The 21,972-nt window shown below is 44.0% G+C and overlaps 1 protein-coding gene and 1 pseudogene across 2 annotated transcripts in view; both read right to left on the reverse strand.

Moving 5' to 3' along the window:
- LOC139259435 (INO80 complex subunit D-like) overlaps nucleotides 1–21,972 on the reverse strand; it is a 173,238-nt gene that overhangs the window by 51,807 nt on the left and 99,459 nt on the right. For both annotated transcript variants that reach the window (XM_070874904.1, XM_070874903.1), the window contains exons 5-6: nucleotides 18,208–18,432; nucleotides 2,616–2,725 (exon numbers count right to left, since the gene is read on the reverse strand). In XM_070874904.1, coding sequence (XP_070731005.1) covers nucleotides 2,616–2,725; nucleotides 18,208–18,432 — 335 coding nt within the window. The remainder of the gene's footprint in view (nucleotides 1–2,615; nucleotides 2,726–18,207; nucleotides 18,433–21,972) is intronic.
- Nucleotides 3,019–3,257, reverse strand: LOC139260531 (U2 spliceosomal RNA; annotated as a pseudogene).

The raw sequence follows: 21,972 nt of genomic DNA on the forward strand, positions 1-21,972 counted from the left end.
AAGGAATATAGGGAAACTTGGCAGCCAATTTGCACACAGCAAGCTCCCACAAACAGCAAGGGGATAATGACCTGTTTTAGTTATGTTGGTTGAGAGATAAATTTTGGCCAAAACACCGGATAGAACTCCCTTGCTCTTCCTCATATAGTGCTATGGCATCTTCTACGTCCACCTGAGAGGGCAAATGGGGCGTCGGTTTAATGTCTCATCCAAAAAGTGACACCTTTGACAGTGCTACACTGTACTACACTGGAGGGTCAGCCTAGATTTTGTACTCAAGTCTCTGGATTGGGGCTTGAAACCACAACCGTCTGACTCAGAGGCGAAAGTGCTACCCATTGAGCCATAAAAAGTATTCGAATAAACTTGAACATTCTTCTCCATCCATTTCCGTTAATTTAAACTTTTTTCATAATTTGAAAAGACTGATCGGGAAAAGTAGTTTGGAACTGAATTCATATTGGAAAATACTGTTGGGAAGCCGACACTAAAGGAGCAGCCTTCACCAGAACCAATATGGCACCAATGTCCTTGCAGAGAGGATAAATACAGTAGCAGGGAGATGATTTAAAATAATGTAGTCAGAGATAAGAAAGTCTAGGTTTGAGGCTAGAGAAGGAGAGCTGGATTAATAAATCTGCTGGAGTAGAATCAGAAAGCTTACCTGGCATAAATCATTAGAAAAATATTACCAGGGAAAGACTTTGAAGCAGCAAGTGATATCAAAAGTTAAGTGGGAAAACGGTGGGTCAACATTCCACAAAAATATAGATTCAGGATTGAGTGGCATGTAGATTCAGGATTGAGTGGCATGTAGATTCAGGATTGAGTGGCATGTAGATTCAGGATTGAGTGGCATGTATGTGAATGCACAAAACAATCAAAATAAACATGTGCGAATTAGAAGCATTAATGACTACGGATAGATATAGCGTTTAACCTAGACATGGTCTGGGGTTGGACAGGAAAAGGTGTAAAAAAATTTGCAGAACTCAAGATGTACAAGATACTGCTGGCATGCACTTTACACTGTTGAAGGACATCAGACAGGACATAGCAGATAAGATAGCCCTAATTTTTGAATCCTCTTTAGATATGCAAATTTTGCCAGGGGGCTCGAAGATAGATAATGCAGTTCCTCTGTTCAAGAAAGGAGAAAAGGATACACCAGATAACTATATATCAGTTAGTCTAATGACAGTTGTGGGCAATCTCTGAGAATCTATAATTCAAGACAAAATTAGCCAGCATTTAGTAATGCATGGGTTTAACGTAAGTTGCATTTGACTTAAGAAATAATTGATTGGATAGACGAGGGAAATACAATTAATGTTGACCTGTATGGATTTTCATAAGGCGTTGGACAGGGTGTCTCACGGGAGACTTGTTACAAAAATTCAGGCGTATGTTACAAGAAATGTAGCAGGAGGAACACCACGTTGGTTGATGCACTGGAAACAAAGGGTTATGTATAAGGTGTGCTACGTGGATTGAAGGAGGATTGGAACTGGTGTACCCCAATTTCGTTCTTTGCCTATATAAATAATTTGGGATTGAGCATAGGATGTATAGTAATATTTCCTTAGGATACAAGTAGGACAATGGGCAAGATTGTAATACACTTGAGGAGGACAGGGACGGGTTAGCAGAATGGGCAGTCAGGTGGCAGATACAATTTATTGTAGACAAGTGTGAAGTAGTTTATTTGGGGAGGGGGAGTGGGGTACAGGAGGGAGGGGATGGGAAGAGTAACTAAAAAGACAGTGAAGTGCGAAGAGAGGCAGAAAGGTTCAAATACGTAATTCCCTGTAAGTGAGATAAAGCCACAAAAATGGCCAACAGCAGTTTAGATTTTATAAAAGCAGCAGAGTACAAGAGTAAAGGGATATTGATAAATTTGTACAAGGCAATAGTTATGCCATAGTTGGAGTATTGTGTGCAATTTTCGATCCCTTGTTAGAGAAAAGATATAGAAAAGTCCTCGAAAACTACAGCATAGATTCACCAGGATGAAAACAGGAACAGGAAACTAGTTATGAGAAACTTGAGAGGATATTTCCACTGGAGTAGAACAATTCCAAGAGGAGATTTAATAGAGGCGTTTAAAATCCTGAAAGGTTTTGATATGGTTAATAGAGAAAGCCTATTTCCTCTGGCTGGGGAATAAAGTGATGAAGGGGATCATCAAGAGCAAGGGAAAGGGGTTAGAAGAAATTTCTTCACAGAGACCATTGTTAGAATTAGGGAATAGTTGAGGCAGAGACCATTGTATTTTTTAGGGGGAAATTGAATAAACTCTCAAAGCAGCGAAAGATATAGGGCTATTGGCTGAGGGCACAGCAGTGAGATTAGTTTCAGATTGTTCCAGCATAGAGCTGGCATGGACGCTGTGGGCTGAATGGCCTCCTTCTGTGGGTAAATTTCAATGACTCTATCAGAGTGCTTCAACAGCCCTCTCAATTTCACTGCGTTCAATTCAAAAAACAAAATGGATGTTGGAAATTAAACATGCAGCAATTCTTTTTAACTGTTTGTGCCAAGACCTACTCTTTCTCCTTGTTGTTACAGTGTAACCTCCGGTCACCAGTTTGTGAAAGGGACAGCGTTAAGGATACGTTGAAAACAGTGCCTGGTGTATGGAAGAGACGTGTTGGGGCAGTGCTGGCCCTTGATGGTTCCTGTACACAGTGCTGGTTCTACTACTCGGTGGTCTGGCTGCTTCATGCTGAAAAGAACACAACACTGAAATTAGTCAGTCCTTGATAAGTACCGATGTACAGCTCTGTGGCGAGACAAAGTCCCACAAGGATTCCTACGCACTATTGCACAATGCAACAGGGTGTAGGTGCCTGAAAGCAGGTCTTCCTACTTCAGGATCCCAGATCTGTGCCATTTTTTTTTTTTTTTGGAAATTCGTAGCCAATCGTTCCAATTCTTTGTCAAATCACAAACGCCAGAGGTCACCTTGGGCCCATTCAAGGATCACTCTGCGCCAATGCTCTTAGCCAAAAGGCCTAGAGCCACTGCACCGTTCCTGGAAGTACTGCAATACCAGGTTCGTGCCATGGAGGTGGATGGGTCAGGTCCCCCACACACCTCCGTGGAGGTGGATGGGTCAAGCCACCCCACCCACCTCCTATTTCCAAAAAAGCAAGCATATACCTTCCTGATCCAGGGAGAACCACCTTGGGGTTATGGTGGTTACTCCCCTGTCAGGTCAGTTACGCATGATCTTAGCCAAAAGGCCGAGAAGCGATCTGTGCCATTGGGGTGGGTGTTGAGGTAGTTTCCAATAGGGAGCGACAATTACCACTTGGGGCCCTTTGTGCATCTGCTGGCCCTCAGTTACATGGCAGTGGTCACAATGGCCAAGTTCATCTCTCAGCTGGAGTACAATGGGTGGCACAGAGAAACTTTAAAGTGGGAATGGGAAACACAAAATGCAAAATAACATGCACACCTTCCCCTTGTATCGTTTAACATTTATACTATAGAATTCCTCTGTCTAAATCAAGCAATTATTTAAAGCTGATTGATCATCAGAAGCTGTTTAAACCCAAGGACACAAAACACCACAACAAAGTATTTCTCTCTTCCACCCCTGATCTAAAATCATAAAAACAGACGCATTGCATGATTTGCATTCGGCATGTCTCAAAGCACTTCAAACACATTGGAGGAAAGGATGAGAGAATAGTGTCACCATCTGGGAAAGGATGAGAATAGTTACCATTGGGGAAAGGCTGCAGTTTGCAGTACTGTGACAGTTGTTGTATAGGTAAACTCCGCAGCCAGTTTACACACAGCAAGGTCCTAAAATAGCAACAAAGCGAATGGCCAGTGAGTCTGCTTTTGGTGGTATTGGTTAAAGGATTAAAGTTGGCCAGGACACAAGGAGAAGCCCAGCTCCTCTTCAAAGAGTACCACCAGATCTTCAATATCCTCCTGAACAGGCAAGTGATCCCCAAATGCGATTCTAATCACCCTCTTCCTCTCCCCCATTGTGATTCCCTTCGCTCTTCACCATTGTGACTCTATTCGCCCCAACCCTCTCTCAGTCTTCCTCGCTGCTATGTTCCACCTCACAGTCAACAAGCTCCCCGCTGGAGTGGAACTGAACTACAGAACCAGTGGGAACTTGTTCAACCTTCGCCGTCTCCAGGCCAGGTCCAAGATCACCCCAACTTCTATCGTCGAGCTACAGTACACGGACGACGCCTGCGTCTGCGCACATACAGAGGCTGAACTCCAGGACATAGTCGACCTATTTATTGAGGCAGACGAAAGCATAGTCCTTACGCTAAACATCCTCCACTAGCCTGTCCACGCTGCACAGCACTGCCCTCCAGTCATCAAGATCCACGGCGTTGCCCTGGACAACATGGTCCATTTCTCATACCTCGGGAGCCTTTTACCAACAAGAGCAGACATTGATGACGAGGTCCAACACCGCCTCCAGTGCACAAGTGCAGCCTTCGGCCGCCTGAGGAAAAGTGTGTTTGAAGACCAGACCCTCAAATCTGCCACCAAGCTCATGGTCTACAGGGCTTTAGTAATACCCGCTCTCCTGTATGGCTCGGCGATATGGACCACGTACAGTCGACACCTCAAGTCGCTGGAGAAATACCATCAACGATGTATCCGCAAGATCCTACAAATCCCCTGGGAAGATAGGCGCACCAACATTAGCATTCTCGACCAGGTCAACATCCCCAGCATTGAAGCACTGACCACACTTGATCAGCTCCGCTGCGCAGGCCACATTGTCCGCATGCCAGACACAAGACTCCCAAAGCAAGCGCTCTACTCTGAACTCCTTCACGGCAAATGAGCCAAAGATGGGCAGAGGAAACGTTACAAGGACATCCTCAAAGTCTCCCTGATAAAGTGCAACAATCCCCACAGACACCTGGGAGTCCCTGGCCAAAGACCGCCTTAAGTGGAGGAAGTGCATCCGGGAGGGTGCTGAGCACCTCGAGTCTCATCGCCGAGAGCATGCAGAAATCAAGCGCAGGCAGCGGAAAGAACGTGCGGCAAACCAGTCCCACCCACCTCTTCCCTCAATGACTATCTGTCCCACTTGTGACAGAGTCTGTGGCTCTCGTATTGGACTGTTCAGCCACCTTATGTCTAATTTTAAGAGTGGAAGCAAGTCTTCCTCGATTCCGAGGGACTGCCTATGATGATTCTCTCATCCTGTCCCCGATAGTGACACTATTCTCTCATCCTCTCCCCGATAGTGACACTATTCTCTCATCCTATCCCTGATAGTGACACTATTCTCCTATCCTGTCCCCGATAGTGACACTATTCTCTCATCCTGTCCCCGATAGTGACACTATTCTCTCATCCTGTCCCCGATAGTGACACTATTGTCTCATCCTGTCCCCGATAGTGACACTATTGTCTCATCCTGTCCCTGATAGTGACTTCGATGTTTTATAAATACATTAAGAGCAAAAGGATAACTAGAAAAAGAGTGGGGCTTATTAGAGACCACAAAGGAAATCGGTGTGTGGAGGCAGAAGATGTGGGTATGATTCTTGATGAATACTTTGCATTTGTTTTCACAAAAGAGAGGAGCGAAGCAGACTTTGCTATGAGGGAGGAGGAGTGTGTAATATTAGACGAGATAAACATCGTAAGAAAGGAAGTATTAAGGGGCTTAGCAGCTTTGAAAGTGGATAAGTCCCCAGGCACGGATGAAATGTATCCCAGGCTGTTAAGAGAAGCAAAAGAGGAAATAGCAGAGGCTCTGACCATCATTTTCCAGTCCTCTCTGGCTGCAGGTGTAATGCCAAAGGACTGGAGGACTGCTTATGTTGTACCTTTGTTTAAAAAGGAAGAAAGTAATAGACTGAGTAATTACAGGTCAGTCAACCTAACCTCAATGTTGGGAAAATTATTGGAAAAAATCCTGAGGGACAGGATAAATCTTCATTTGGAAAGACATGGATTAATCAAGGACAGTCAGCATGGATTTGTCAAGGGAAGGCTGTGTCTGACTAACTTGATTGAATTTTTCAAGTAGGTTACCAGGAGGGTCAATGAGGGTGATGCGTAAGATGTAGTGTATAAGGATTTTAGCAAAACCTTTGATAAGGTCCCACATGGCAGACTGGTCATGAAAGTAATAGCCCGTGGGATCCAGGGCAAAGTGGCTAGTTGGATCCAAAATTGGCCCGGAGGCAGGAAACAAAGGGTAATGATTGATGGGTGGGTTTTTTTGACTGGAAGGCTGTATCCAGTGGGGTTCAGCAGGGCTCAGTGCTGGGTCCCTTGCTTTTTGTGGTATATATCAATGACTTGGACTTAAATGTTGAGGGTATGATTAAGAAGTTTGCAAATGACACTAAAATAGGCTGTGTGATTGATAATGAAGTAGAAAGCTGCAGACTGCAGGATGATATCAATGTGCTGGTCAGGCAGGCAGAACGGTGGCAAATGGAATTCAATCCGGATAAGTGTGAGGTAATGCATTTGGGGAGGTCTAGCAAGGCAAGGGAATGCACATTAAATGGTACAAAACTGAAAAGTGTAGAGGAACAAAAGGGCCTTAAGAGTGCAGGTCCACAGATCCCTGAAGGTAGCAGGCCAGGTAGATAAGGTGGTTAAGAAGGCATATGGAATACTTGCTTTTATTAGTTGAGGCATAGAGCACAAGAGCAAAGAGGTTATGCTTGAACTGTATAAAACACTGGTTAGGCCGCAGCTGGAGTACTGTGTGCAGATCTGGTCACCACATTATAGGAAAGATGTGATTGCACTGGAAAGGGTGCAGATAGGAAAGATGTGATTGCACTGGAAAGGGTGCAAAGAATGTTGCCTGGACTGGAGAATTTTGGCTATGAGGAAAGATTGGAGATGCTGGGTCTGTTTTCTTTGGAACAGAGGAGGCTAAGGGGAGACCCGATTGAGGTGTATAAAATTACGACGGGCCTGGATAGAATGAATAGGAAGGATCTGTTTCCCTTGGCAAAGGGGTCTACAACCAGGGGGCCTAAATTTAAAGTAATTGGGGGAAGGGTTAGAGGAGATATGAGAGGACATTTCTTCACCCAGAGGATGGTGGGGGTCTGGAACTCACTGCCTGAAAAGGTGATAAGGCAGAAACCTTTAAAAAATACTTGGATGTACATTTAAAGTGCCGTAAACAACAGGGCTACGGACAAAGAGCTGGAAGTGAGATTAGGCTGCATAGCTCTTGGTCGGCCGGTGCGGACACAATGGCCCGAAGTGGCCTCCTTCCGCGCTGTAAATTTCTATGATTTTATGACTCTATTCTCTCATCCTCTCCCCAATGGTGACTCTATTCTCTCATCTTCTTCCCGATGGTGACTCTATTCTCTCATCCTCTCCCCAATGGTGACTCTATTCTCTCATCCTCTCCCCAATGGTGACACTATTCTCTCATCCTCTCCCTGATGGTGACTCTATTCTCTCATCCTCTCACCAATGGTGACACTATTCTCTCATCTTCTTCCCGATGGTGACTCTATTCTCTTTCATCCTCTTCCCGACGGCAACTTTATTCTCTCTTCCGTTATTATTCTCTCTTCTCTTCTATTGTTGTATTATTCTATTCTCTGTATTCCTCTCCATTGTGATTCTATTATACAATGATACAGCACAGAAGGCGGAAATTCGGCTCATCGTGCTCGTGCCGGCTCTTTGAAAGAGCTATCCAATTGGTCCCATACTCTTGCTCTTTCCCCATTCTTTCCTTGTCAAGTATTTATCCAATTCCCTTTTGAAAGTTACTACTGAATCTGCTTCCACCGCTCTTTCAGTCAGTGCATATGAAATTATAAAAACTCGCAGTATAAAAAATAATCTCCTCATTGCGCCTCTGGTTCTTTTGCCAATTACCTCAAATTCGTGTCCTCTGGTTACTGAGCGTTCTACCACTTAGTTTCTCCTTATTTACTCTATCAAAGCCCTTCATGATTTTGAAAACCTCTATTAAATCTCCCCTTAATCTTCTCTGCTCTAAAGCTACTCTTTAGTTGACACACTATCAGTTAATTTTTCACAAAACCATCTGGATCAGTTCCTATGGATTGGAGGGTAGCTAATGTAACCCCACTTTTTAAAAAAGGAGGGAGAGCGAAAACAGGGAATTATAGACCGGTTAGCCTGACATCGATAGTGGGGAAAAAGCTGGAATCAATTACTAAAGATATAATAGCAGCGCATTTGGAAAGCAGTAACAGGATTGGTCCAAGTCAGCATGGAATTATGAAAGGGAAATTGCTTGACAAATCTTCTAGAATTTTTTTGAGGATGAACTAGTAGAGTGAATAAGGGAGAACCAGTGGATGTGGTGTATTTGGACTTTCAAAAGGCTTTTGACAAGGTCCCACACGAGAGATTAGTGTGCAAAATTAAAGCACATGGGATTGGGAGTAATGTATTGTCGTGGATAGAGAACTGGTTGGCAGACAGGAAGCAAAGAGTGGGAATAAACGGGTCCTTTTCAGAATGGCAGGCAGTGACTAGTGGGGTACCGCAAGGTTCTGTGCTGGGGCCCCAGCTGTTTACATTGTACATTAATGATTTAGACGAGGGGATTAAATGTAGTATCTCCAAATTTGCAGATGAGACTAAGTTGGGTGGCAGGGGTCACAGTCTAAGGATAAGGGGTAAGCCATTTAGGACCGAGATGAGGAGAAACTTCTTCACCTAGAGAGTGGTGAACCTGTGGAATTCTCTACCACAGAAAGTTGTTGAAGCCAATTCACTAAATATATTCAAAAAGGAGCTAGATGTAGTCCACATCTACTAGGAGGATCAAGGGGTATGGCGAGAAAGCAGGAATAGGGTACTGAAGTTGCATGTTCAGCCATGAACTAATTGAATGGCGGTGCAGGCTCGAAGGGCCAAATGGCCTACTCCTGCACCTATTTTCTATGTTTCTATCTATGTTTCTAAGTCAGCATGGATTTATGAAAGGAAAATCATGCTTGACAAATCTTCTGGAATTTTTTGAGGATGTAACTAGTAGAGTGGACAAGGGAGAACTAGTGGATGTGGTGTATTTGGACATTCAAAAGGCTTTTGACAAGGTCCCACACAAGAAATGGGTGTGCAAATTCAAAGCACATAGTATTGGGGGCAATATACTGACGTGGATAGAGAACTGGTTGGCAGACAGGAAGCAGAGTCGGGATAAATGGGTCCTTTTCAGAATGGCAGGCAGTGACTAGTGGAGTGCCGCAGGGCTCAGTGCTGGGACCTCAGCTATTTACAATATATATTAATGATTTAGATGAAGGAATTGAATGTAATATCTCCAAGTTTGCAGATGACACTTAGCTGGGTGGCAGTGTGAGCTGTGAGGCGGATGCTAAGAGGCTGCAGGGTGACTTGGACAAATGAGTGGGCAAATGCATGGCAAATGCAGTATAATGTGGATAAGTGTGAGGTTATCCACTTTGGTGGCAAAAACAGGAAGGCAGATTATTATCTGAATGGTGACAGATTAGGAAAAGGGGAGGTGCAACAAGACCTGGGTATCATGGTACATCAGTCATTGAAAGTAGGCATGCAGGTACAGCAGGCAGTTAAGAAAACAAATGGCATTGTGGCTTTCATAGCTAGGGGATTTGAGTATAGGAGCAGGGAGGTCTTGCTGCAGTTGTACAGGGCCTTGATGAGACTACACCTTGAGTATTGTGTGCAGTTTTGGTCCCCTAATCTGAGGAAGGACGTGCTTGCTATTGAGGGAGTGCAGCGAAGGTTCACCAGACTGATTCCCAAAATGGCAGGACTGACATATGAAAAAAGACTGGATCGACTAGGCTTATATTCACTGGAATTTAGAAGAATGAGCGCGGATCTCATAGAAGCATATAAAATTCTGACGGGATTTGACAGGTTAGATCCAGGAAGAATGTTCCCGCTGTTGGGGAAGTCCAGAACCAGGGGTCACAGTCTAAGGCTAAGGGGTAAGCCATATAGGACCAAGATGAGGAGAAACTTTTTCACCCAGAGAATTGTGAACCTGTGGAATTCTCTACCACAGAAAGTTGTTGAGTTCAGTTCGTTGGATATATTCAAAAGGGAGTTAGATGTGGCCCTTACAGCTAAAGGGATCAGGGTTATGGAGAGAAGGCAGGAGTGGGGTACTGAAGTTGCATGATCAGCCATGATCATATTGAATGGTGGTGCAGGCTCGAAGGGCCTACTCCTGCACCTATTTTCTATGTTTCTAGGAACTGATAGATTTGTACTATAAATTGACTTGTATTAATGCTTTTGCTTTTTTTTTTAAATACGTTAGTCGCCTAATTGATTTATGGGGATCAATATAGTCTTGACAGTTAAGTTATTCAATAATGAAGAACAACTTTTATTTATATAGCGTCTTTAATGTAGTAAAACGCCCCAAGGCACTTCACAGCAGTGTTATAAGACAAAGCAGATAAATTTGACACCGAGCAACGCAAGAAAAAATTGTGGCAGATGACCCAAAACTTGGTCAAAGAGGGAGGTTTTAAGGAGCATCTTAAAGGAGGAAAGAGAGGTAGAGAGGTTTAGGGAAGTTCCAGAGCTTAGGGCCCAAGCAGCTGAAGGCACGGCCACCGATGGTTGAGCAATTATAATCAGGGATGCTCAAGAGGGCAGAATTTGAGGAGCGCAGACATCACCTGGGGTTGTGAGGCTGAAAGAGATTATAGAGATAGGGAGGAGCTAGGTCAAGTTAAGTCCCTCAACCCTGGTACCATTCTAGTAAATCTCCTCTGCACCCTCTCCAAGGCCTCGACATCCTTCCTAAAATGTGGTGCCAGAATTGGACACCACACTTCCGCTGTCTTATACAATACACGTTACTCTCTCTTTTCCACTTAGCTTGGTACTCCCCCTGCCCCCGATGTTCAATTGTCTTTTTCTTCTGTCAGCCTCCCCGCCATCGCACCTCGTTCTATTTCACTCCAGCCTATCTCTCCTTTATCTGGTTGAAATTTGTTTCGTTTGGTCAGATTTGACTCTCAATTGCAATCCTATCTGGTTTCTCTTTTTCTCACCCCATGTCAAAATCTCCTGGTTATCATTCTGTCTCACCTCCACCCTCCAGTTGCAATGCAGTTTGATCATCGCCTGTTCCCCCCCCCCAGCTCCAACTTTGTCAGACGTCGCACCCTTTCTAATCCAAATTCAGACTCTTGTGTACCGAAGGACTTTAATACACCCAGGAATATTGTCTGGTGTTATTAAAAACCCAGAGTATGAGCTCTGGGAGACACGCTCCTAACTGCCGAGAGACAACTACAAATGAGGCCCATTTACAGCTCCCGCTCTTCATCCATTGCAGACAGAAAGGGAAATTCCAATGAAACAACGTACTTTCCATGAATAAAATTTACAGCACAGAAAGATGTCTGTGCAGGAGACAACTACTCGCCAAGGCTTCTTGAGCAGCACCTCCATGTAACGCGACCTCTACCACCTAGAAGGACAAGGAAGGGCAGCAGGCGCACGGGAACAGCACCACCTTCACATTCCCCTCTAAGTCACACACCATCCTGACTTGGAAGTATATCGCCGTTCCTTCATCATCGCTGGATCAAAATCCTGGAACTCCCTCTCTAACAGCACTTTGGGAGTACCTTCACCGCACGGCTCACCCCCATTTTCTCAAGGGCACTTGGGGATGGACAGAAAATGCTGGCCTTACCAGTGACGTCCACATCCCATGAACAAATATTTTTTTAAATCCAATTTCTCTCCACATTCTCTGTATCTTTTTATATTTTTCCTTTTCAAATACTTGCCCCATTCCCCATTAAACAATGTTATAGTCTCTGCTGCAATTGACACTTATGGTATCGTGTCCCATGTTCTAATAATTTTCCCTTTTATTTTCTAGTGATAATTCAGAGTCTAAGCCCTTTGATTATGGAATCATCAAATTGCCACTATTTAATCTTCTCAAAACTTTTCAGAATTTTGAAAATCTCTATTAGATCCTCCCTTAATCTTTTTCTAATGCAGTGAAACATGAGCCAACTTTTTAAAGTTTTTCTTCGCAACTGGTATCACAGTAGTGATTCTTTGCTGTACCCTTTCCATGGCTCTTAAACCATTCTATATTGCTTCATGCAATACTTCAATAGTGGCCTATCCAATGTCCTGTATAAATGCATAACATAAGAACATAAGAAATAGGAGCAGGAGTAAGCCATGCGGCCCCTCGAGCCTGCTCCACAATTCAATAAGATCATGGCTGATCTGATCATGGACTCAGCTCCACTTTCCTGCCCGCTCCCCATAACCCCTTATCTCCTTATCATTTAAGAAACTGCCTATTTCTGTCTTAAATTTATTTAATGTCCCAGCTTCCACAGCTCTCTGAGGCAGCGAATTCCACAGATTCACAACCCTGAGGAAATTTCTCCTCATCTCAGTTCTAAATGGGTGGCCTCTTATTCTAAGATCATGCCCTCTAGTTCTAGTCTCCCCCACCAGTGGAAACATCCTCTCTGCATCCACCTTGTCAAGCCCCCTCATAATCTTATACGTTTCAATAAGATCACCTCTCATTCTTTTGAATTCCAATGAGTTGAGGCCCAATCTACTTAACCTTTCCTCATAAGTCAATCCTCTCATCCCCGGAATCAACCTAGTGAATCTTCCTTGAACTGCCTCCAAAGCAAGCATATCCTTTCGTAAATATGGAAACCAAACCTGCATGCAGTATTCCAGGTGTGGCCTCACCATTACCCTGTACAGCTGTAACGAGGCTTCCCTGCTTTTATACTCCACCCGCTTTGTAATAAAGGTCAAGATTCCATTGGCCTTCCTGATCACTTGCTGTACCTGCATTCTGTGTTTCATGCACAGTACTCCCAGGTCCCGCTGTACTGCAGCACTTTGCAATTTTTCTCCATTTATATAATAACTTGCTCTTTGATTTTTTTTTGCCAGAGTGAATGACTTCACACTTTCCAACATTATACTCCATCTGCCAAATTTTTGCCCACTCACTTAGCCTGTCTATGTCCTTTTGCAGCTTTTTTATGTTCTCCTCAGACACTGCTTTTCCTCCCATCTTTGTATCGTCAGCAAACTTGGCTACGTTTCACTCAGTACCTTCTTCCAAGTCGTTAATATAGACTGTAAATAGTTGGGGTCCCAGCACTGATTCCTGCGGCACCCCACTAGTTACTGGTTGTCCACCAGAGAATGTATCCCGACTCTCTGTTTTCTGTTAGTTAGCCAATCCTCTATCCATGCTAATATATTACCCCCAACCCCGTGAACTTTTATCTTGTGCAGTAACCTTTTATGTGGCACCTTGTCCAATGCCTTCTGGAAGTCCAAATACACCACATCCACTGGTTCCCCTTTATCCACCCTGTTAGTTACATCCTCAAAGAATTTCAGCAAATTTGTCAAACATGACTTCCCCTTCATAAATCCATGCTGACCAAATTTTGCTTTTCCAAATATCCTGTTATTGCTTCTTTAATAATGGACTCCAACATTTTCCCAACCACAGATGTTAGGCTAATTGGTCTATAGTTTCCTGCTTTTTGTCTGCCTCCATTTTGAATAGGAGCGTTACATTTGCAGTTTTCCAATCTGCTGGGACCTCCCCAGAATACAGGAAATTTTGGTAAATTACAACCAATGCATCCACAATCCCTGCCGCTATTTCTCTCAAGACCCTAGGATGCAAGCCATCAGGTCCAGGGGATTTATCTGCCTTTAGTCCCATTATCTTACTGAGTACCACCTCCTTAGTGATTGTGATTGTGTTAAGTTCCTTCCCCACCTATAGCCCCTTGAATATCCACTGTTAGAATATTGTTAGTGTCCTCTACCGTAAAAACTGATACAAAATACTTGTTTAGAGCTTCTGCCATCTCCATGTTCCCCATTACTAATTCCCCGGTCTCGTCCTCTGAGGGACCAACATTTACTTTAGCCACTCTTTTTCTTTTTATATATCTATAGAAATTCCTGCTATCTGTTTTTATATTTTGTGCTAGTTTACTTTCATAGCCTATCTTCCCTTTCTTAATCATTTTTTTAAGTCATTCTTTGCTGGCTTTTAAAAGCGCATGGTACATCAGTCATTGAAAGTTGGCATGCAGGTGCAGCAGGTGGTGAAGGCGGCAAATGGCAAGTTGGCCTTCATAGCTAGGGGATTTGAGTATAGGAGCAGGGAGGTCTTACTCTAGTTGTACAGGGCCTTGGTGAGGCCTCACCTGGAATATTGTGTTCAGTTTTGGTCTCCTAATCTGAGGAAGAACGTTCTTGCTATTGAGGGAGTGCAGCGAAGGTTCACCAGACTGATTCCGGGGATGGCAGGACTGACATATGAGGAGAGACTGGATCGACTGGGCGTTTATTCACTGGAATTTAGAAGAATGAGAGGGGATCTCATAGAAACATATAAAATTCTGACAGGACTGGACAGGTTAGATGCAGGAAGAATGTTCCCGATGTTGGGGAAGTCCAGAACCAGGGGTCACAGTCTAAGGATAAGGGGTAGGCCATTTAGGACTGAGATGAGGAGAAACTTCTTCACTCAGAGAATTGTGAACCTGTGGAATTCTCTACTGCAGAGAGTTGTTGATGCCAGTTCGTTAGATATATTCAAGAGGGAGTTAGATATGGCCCTTATGGCTAAAGGGATCAAGGAGTATGGAGAGAAAGCAGGAAAGGGGCACTGAGGTGAATGATCAGCCATGATCTTATTGAATGGTGGTGCAGGCTCGAAGGGCCGAATGGCCAATCCTACACCTATTTTCTATGTTTCTATGTTTCTGTCCTCCCACTAGTTTTGGCCACTTTGTATGCCCTTGTTTTTAAAATCGGATACCGTCCTTTATTTCTTTAGTTAGCCACGGATGGCTTTCTTTTCTCTTGCAACCTTTCCTCCCTACTGGAATATATTTTTCTTGAGTTGTGAAATATCTCTTTAAATGTACACCACTGTTCATCAACCGTCCTACACTTCAATCTGTTTTCCCAGTCCACTTTAGCCAACTGTGCCCTCATACCATCATCATCACTTCCTTGCTGTTTTATTCATTGTCCCTTTTTAGCCTCGTATAGAATTTTTCTCTGAATAACACTCCAATACAAAATGCAATACCAAACAAAGCACTCCATTCAATAAATGCATCAAATACTTTTACATACAGAGAACAGCACAAGCAGAATCACTTTAGTGCAATATCCTCTTGTTGGGTTTGAATTAATAAAGATGGATTAAAATGGACTGTGATACAAATATTTACATATTTCCTAGTTTGCAGAACCTCTGATCCAAGTGTAATCCTGATTCAGACATCTGCTGTTGAGTAGAATTAACTTAGAACCTTGGTGACTGCTCCCTTTAGAAATCAATGATACAGCCACTCAGCAACAATGCTGCATTACCCATGTACAGCCCTGAGGTCATATTAAGCTGCTGCACTTTCAAGCGGTTTAACACAGCAGACTGAGCAAGGTTCTGAGCATTATACCACTAACAGTATCTTCAGACCCCCCTCCCTGCATTGTTAGGATGGCTGAAGGCCAATAAAGCCAATTTAACTGTAAGTTCTCCAAGCTCCTGTGCTCAATGCAATTAGCTGCACGGTAAAAGATTTCATTCTCAACTTCGCCCAGCCCTATTATCTATTAAAATCGCTGGGTTGGTCAACAGATTGTATGGAATACCAGTAATACCTTTAGGTGGTTCTGTGATGGATATTTCCAGTGGAAGTAATGCAATTTAATGTTTCATGCCAAAACACCATTTGCTACCCTTGATGTGTCAAGTACCCATACAATTCCACAAGCAGCAGTGGGTGCAACCTCTAAGTCGAAAAGCTGAAAACAAATCTGATCATCAGATGTTTAAGAGATCAACAGTTTTAATACAGTAGATTTAACATATGCACGCAACCCCTTACATGAAGTAGAAAAATGCATGTTTACTGACTCACCTAGCTTCTCCACACCCCCTTCTTGGTTTCCCCTTTCTTCCTTCTATCCTCTATCCCTGTCGCCCTCCCTTTTGCTCTTGCCTTGGCCCAATAATAATGCTGATTCTTCTGAGTCCTAATGGGAGCACTTACTCTCCTTTCACCTCCCGTCCACCCCTCAGATCTCTCACAGTATTCCTCCCCCCACCGTCCTCTGACAGCACTGAAGCATGGTTCCCCAAGTGCTGACAGCCCTCTAGTGACAGGTGGCAGCTCTTCACACCAGACTAGACAGTGAGCCAGTCGACCACAGAGGCCATCACGATCGAGCATGAAGCCGCTCTCTCCCAAAGTCCACGCTCACTCACTCACTCACTCTTCAACAGGAGTCACTAGGCAGCACTCAGTGCATCAGTAAATCAGCAGCCTTTTGGATATGTACGGTACAGTAATGTAGTGATTATGTTACTGAACTAGTAACCCTGAGAGTTGGACGAATAACCCAGTGAACGGGAGTTCAAATCGCACATGGCAATTTGAGATTTGAATTCAGTTTGAAAGAAAAGCTGGAAATTAAACAATGGTATCAGTAAAGTTATTGTAAAAACCCAACTGGTTCACTAATTAATGCCCTTCAGAGAAAGAAACCTGCCATTCTGACTCAGTCTGGCTTAAATGTGACTCCAGTCCCACGACAATGTGGTTAATTCTTGACTGCCCTCCGAACTGGCCTCAATTGTACCAAAGGTGGCCGATAACAATCTTGTCATGGCATCTGGTGCTCCCAGTCAAGCAGTAAAATGCCTTGCCAGTGAAGCCCACATCCAGAGAATAAATATAAATAATAAATAAAAATCATAAATTCTGGCTGATTATCCCCTTTTCTTGTCTCAGGACACCCAACTGCTGCCCCAGGTGAGATCAGACAAATCAATACAGAAAAAAGATGAGCGTTTTGCATAGTGTCTTACCATAACCATTACGGCAGCAGTGCAGTAACCATTTTGCATGCAGCAAGATTTCTCAAAAAGCAATGAGATGAATCTGTTTCTGGCGATGTTGATTGAAGGAGGAATGTTGGCCAGGGGCAATGAATTGAACCAGGAACTTTCAGAACCTATATGGTTTAGTGTCTTGAGCCAAAAGTTCTTGGGGGTGGCGGGGGAGGGGGTTAAAGGGAACGCTCAACCCTTCAATAAACAAGGGTGCCATCTGCATAAATCAATCAGAGTTAGGTTGCATGCAGTCTCTCCCACCCGCACAGTAAGACAGTTTGTCTTTTGTTTATTCCTTTAATAATGGTAGTGACAAGTGTCCAATCATATTCATGCATTTTTTTACCCATCACAGGGGTATTTCCTTCACTAAAATGATCAGTAAAACTAGGATCTCTGATTTGTCCTTGTCAGTCGGATCACCGTCAATTCTTGTATTAATTGTTGTGCCATTTTGACATATGAATTCAGTCATCAGATAATTCACATAAAATACATATTTAAAAGAAAAAACTTGCTCTCTCAGGGGCTGGTAAAAATTTTTTTGCCATGCCTCCAATCTACGTGAAAATGTATGAATTGTCCACTAATGGCAAACAATTTGGTCTTTGCAGCTGCTATTTTAGGGGATTAAAAACAAGAGAGCTCCCACAAGTATCCTGACAAGATTTCCTGTGCCATAGTGTTTCGATTTTGCGTTCCCTCCTTTCCAATAAGTAATAACAATTCAATTTCATCATCGATCTTACAGGCGCAGGAATTGAATCTGCCAATTTCTGATCCGTATGGTTTCTTGCCATGTTAGGCAGCACCATTAACCACAAGGCCATCGGGGAATGGAGCGTTCACCCGTTAAGAAGGGCCAAGAAGGATGACTAAAGATTTGAGGGACAAGATCATTATATTGCCACAATCAAATAAAAGGTCTCCTGTTTCTAACGAGCTTAACACTCGGGTTGACGTACGGGGCGGGGGGAGGGGGAAAGAACCACAGAATTCAACACAAAACCACCAAGGGCCTTAAAAGGAACACTGGTCATTTCAAAGCGAGAGATGGGGCATTGAAATACTTGGACCACTGGAGCACTAAAAATATAACCAATCATTCCGAATGCTGGAAGCACAAGACTGATGATAGTCATATTGCTACTTTTGGCCATTATGCTTAACAGAAGCCCCCACCCCACAAAGGGCTAGGTTGTGGTGATCGTAAGGTCGCCAACAGATTTTGCCCCTGACTGATCTCTCCTTAAAGCGAAGCCTGGCGATGCCAGTGCACAGCAGCTGACCTGGTCTGCGTTGGGGGTGCCGTTCTGAGTTCCCGAAGCAACTGGCCGGCGTAGTCAGGTTCGTTGCTGGCCGCCTGTAGTAGTGCCCTCCGGAAGGCATGCCGACACCTCTGCTGGCGTGCTGCTGCTCGCTCCACACGACAGAGCTGCATGTATCTGTGCTGCAGGTAAGTGCAGAGCCGCGTCATTCTCAGGCTTCTCGTGCTCGTCGCCTCATCTTCGGGGCTGCACAAAAGAATGGAATCAAAGTTTAACCCTCTAGCCTTCAGAGAAACTCACGTGTGTAAATATATATATAATATATATTTTCGGAGTGAATATTGATGCGTCGATGATGCACATGCTTTATGCATTGTTGAGTTGTGCGCTTAGCCATGTAGCAAACTTCTATGCAGTAACTGCCAGTCTACAGCCTGGCAGCATCAAATGACACTTCCTCGTTAATTGTACCAGCGGTATAACTAAATGCAGCCTTTATTTCATTCTCGCTCTGTGCACAGGGAGTTGTCACCATCTCTCCCGCAGGCATGGGTAAGTGCCGGGGTTACAGTAATAACATGCAGATTGTAATGGAAGAGCCCCAGAACTGGGCCCCCTTGTATAGTCCCACTCGGTGAATTGTCATGGAAAAGCTCCAGAGTTGGTCCCCCTTGTACAGTCCCACTCGGTAGTGTTGATTACATCAAACAACACATTCCAGGCAAAGTGTTGGGTGATTACTGTCCTCCCACTTTCGAGCTTTATATATATGTATTTGTCAAGTAATTAGAATGTCATGGCACACCAGTTATAGTGCCTTAGCACGTCTCAAAAACATTTTACACACAATGAGTTACTCTGAAGTGCGGTGAATTATCTAGGTAAACACAGCGACCATTTTGCGCAATGCAAGATCCCACCGCAGCAAGATTCCACAAACAGCAATGAGATGACCGGCTGGTTAATGTACTTTTGGTGCTGTTGCTTCAAGGACCTCACCTGAACCACTGGTGCAGGAAGATGGGAGGAACGTTTTCAATGTCTCTTCTGAAAGATGGTACTGTACCTCCAACAATACAGAGCTCCCTCAGTATACTGGAGTGTCAGCCTGATAGCAGTACCTTTGTATTGGGGGTATTTGCGCTTAAATCCAGATGATAGGAAGAGCAGCTTATGAGATGTTGAGGGTTTCCATCAATAAGGTGTTGAATGAGTGTGCACCATCCAGTCATTGCTAGTTTACAACTGGGCACAGGGGTCGGAAGCAGGAAAGAAGAGATCAGAGAAACACAACATTCCTTTGCCAAAGTTTTGGAAGCAGCATTTCTGTTTAAATCTCCAGAAATGAAAATCCAACAAGTTTGATCACTCAATCTTAATTTTTAGATTTACATCCAAGCCACCTACTACATTGCCATGGCCTCACTTTGCATTATATAAAAAGGTATAACATTTATTATACAGCATAGGGCCCATGCATTTGGCTGTGTGAGGGACAATCTAAGAAAGTTCATCCAATTCATTTAACATCTATTTTACAGTAACAGAGTTATGTGTGAGCCAAAACCAAAGCAGAATGGACAATTGCACGGTGGTGGAGGTCGATAGGGCAAGAGACACCCACACACAAGGTGGTGTAATATCGATAACCATTCCCCATTAAAATTCTAAGTCAGCTTCTTCAAGTTCCTTCAGCGCAATGAGGGATGAGAGAAGGAAAGAGGGAACAAGAGGAACAGGAGTGGAGAGAACGTAGGAGAGGGGTAGGGGCGGAGGAAGGGGGCAGGGGATGGAGGAAAGGAGAGGGAATCAGTGAAAAAGACTGTATTAAGGAGAGGACTGGGGTGGAAGGAAAACAGAGGATCAGGAAGAGGGAAGGGAACAGGAAAGGGAAAGAATGGAACGAAGGGAGAATTGTGAAAAGAGGGGGAGGTCATGAATTATTGTGTGCATGGGGATCTCATTTTTTGTGAATATAGATTCTTACTTTACTTTCTTCGCAATGGCCTTGCATTTCTGGTGCTCACTCGTTGGTTTCGACAAATGTATCTGGCCTCCAGCTAAAAACATTGCACGTTCCTGGTCTAACACTGCTGAGTACAGCCAAGCAGAGGCAGAACCACACACCAAGTGCCACTCCTGTCACGCAAGAATATATAAAGAGCAAGCAACTCGCACGACAGTTAATCCCAGAATAATCTTCCTCAAGTAAGAATTTCTCCATATGTAAATCCAAGTGTTCCTCCAAATTGGTGTTACATATCCCAGTTTCCTAAAAATCCAATCACCTGTGTGTTATTAACAGCATCAATACGACAGAAAAACTATGGCCACATGTCAGAGGCAGGAACAGACATTGTACAGCTTTTAGGTACAAGTGGGCCACGCCAGCCATGTAAAGTCACCTGATTCGGTTGGGCGACTTCAACAAGTTTTGTGTCACATTATCACCTGGAGTAGTTCACAAGGCCACCCTTCCATATCATCAGGGTAGGGAGAAGGGGCTTGGAAGAGAATGGCACAGACACATAGGAAAGGGGAGGTGTAGGAGAGAGAGGAGCGGCAAGGGAGAGGGGAGGGGCAGGGGAAAGGGGAGAAAATCAGTAAAAAATACTTTATTATTTCGGAAAGGGGTGGAAGAAAGGAAAACAAAGGAAGGGGAAGTGGGAAAGTGACAAGAGGAAGGGGAAGTGGGAAGTGAAAGAGCTACGGTAGAAAGATGAAAGGAGGGGAGGGCATGAATTTATGTTTGCTGATCTGACATAGAAACATAAAAAATAGGTGTAGGAGTAGGCCATTCGACACTTCGAGCCTGCACCACCATTCAATAAGATCATGGCTGATCATTCCCTCCTTTCCTGCTTTCTCTCCATACCCCTTGATCCCTTTAGCCGTAAGGGCCATATCTAACTCCCTTTTGAATATATCCAATGAACTGGCATCAACAACTCTCTGCGGTAGGGAATTCCACAGGTTAACAACTCTCTGAGTGAAGAAGTTTCTCCTCATCTCAGTCCTAAATGGCTTACCTCTTATCCTAAGACTGTGTCCCCTGGTTCTGGACTTCCCCAACATAGGGAACATTCTTCCCGCATCTAACCTGTCCAGTCCCATCAGAATCTTATACGTTTCTCTGAGATCCCCTCTCATCCTTCTAAACTCCAGTGTATAAAGGACCCGTTTATCCTGACTCGCTGCTTCCTGTCTGCCAACCAGTTCTCTATCCACGTCAGTACATTACCCCCAATACCACTTGTGCTTTGATTTTGCACACCAATCTCTTGTGTGGGACCTTGTCAAAAGCCTTTTGAAAGTCCAAATACACAACATCCACTGGTTCTCCCTTGTCCACTCTGCTTGTTACATCCTCAAAAAATTCCAGAAGATTCGTCAAGCATGATTTCCCTTTCATAAATCCATGCTGACTTGGACCGATTCTGTCACTGCTTTCCAAATGCGCTGGTATTTCATCCTTAATGATTGATTCCATTTTCCCCACTACTGATGTCAGGCTAACCGGTCTATAATTACTCGTTTCCTCTCTCCCTTCTTTTTAAAAAGTGATGTTACATTAGCTACCCTCCAGTCCATAGGAACTGATCCAGAGTCGATAGACTATTGGAAAATGATCACCAATGCATCCACTATTTCTAGGGCCACTTCCTTAAGTACTCTGGGATGCAGACCATCAGGCCCTGGGGATTTATCAGCCTTCAATCCCATCAATTTCCCGAGCACAATTTCCTGCCTAATAAGGATATCCTTCAGTTCCTCCTTCTCATTAGA

The sequence above is a fragment of the Pristiophorus japonicus genome, chromosome 3 (genome assembly GCF_044704955.1).
Source record: "Pristiophorus japonicus isolate sPriJap1 chromosome 3, sPriJap1.hap1, whole genome shotgun sequence".
Lineage (NCBI taxonomy): Eukaryota > Metazoa > Chordata > Chondrichthyes > Pristiophoridae > Pristiophorus > Pristiophorus japonicus.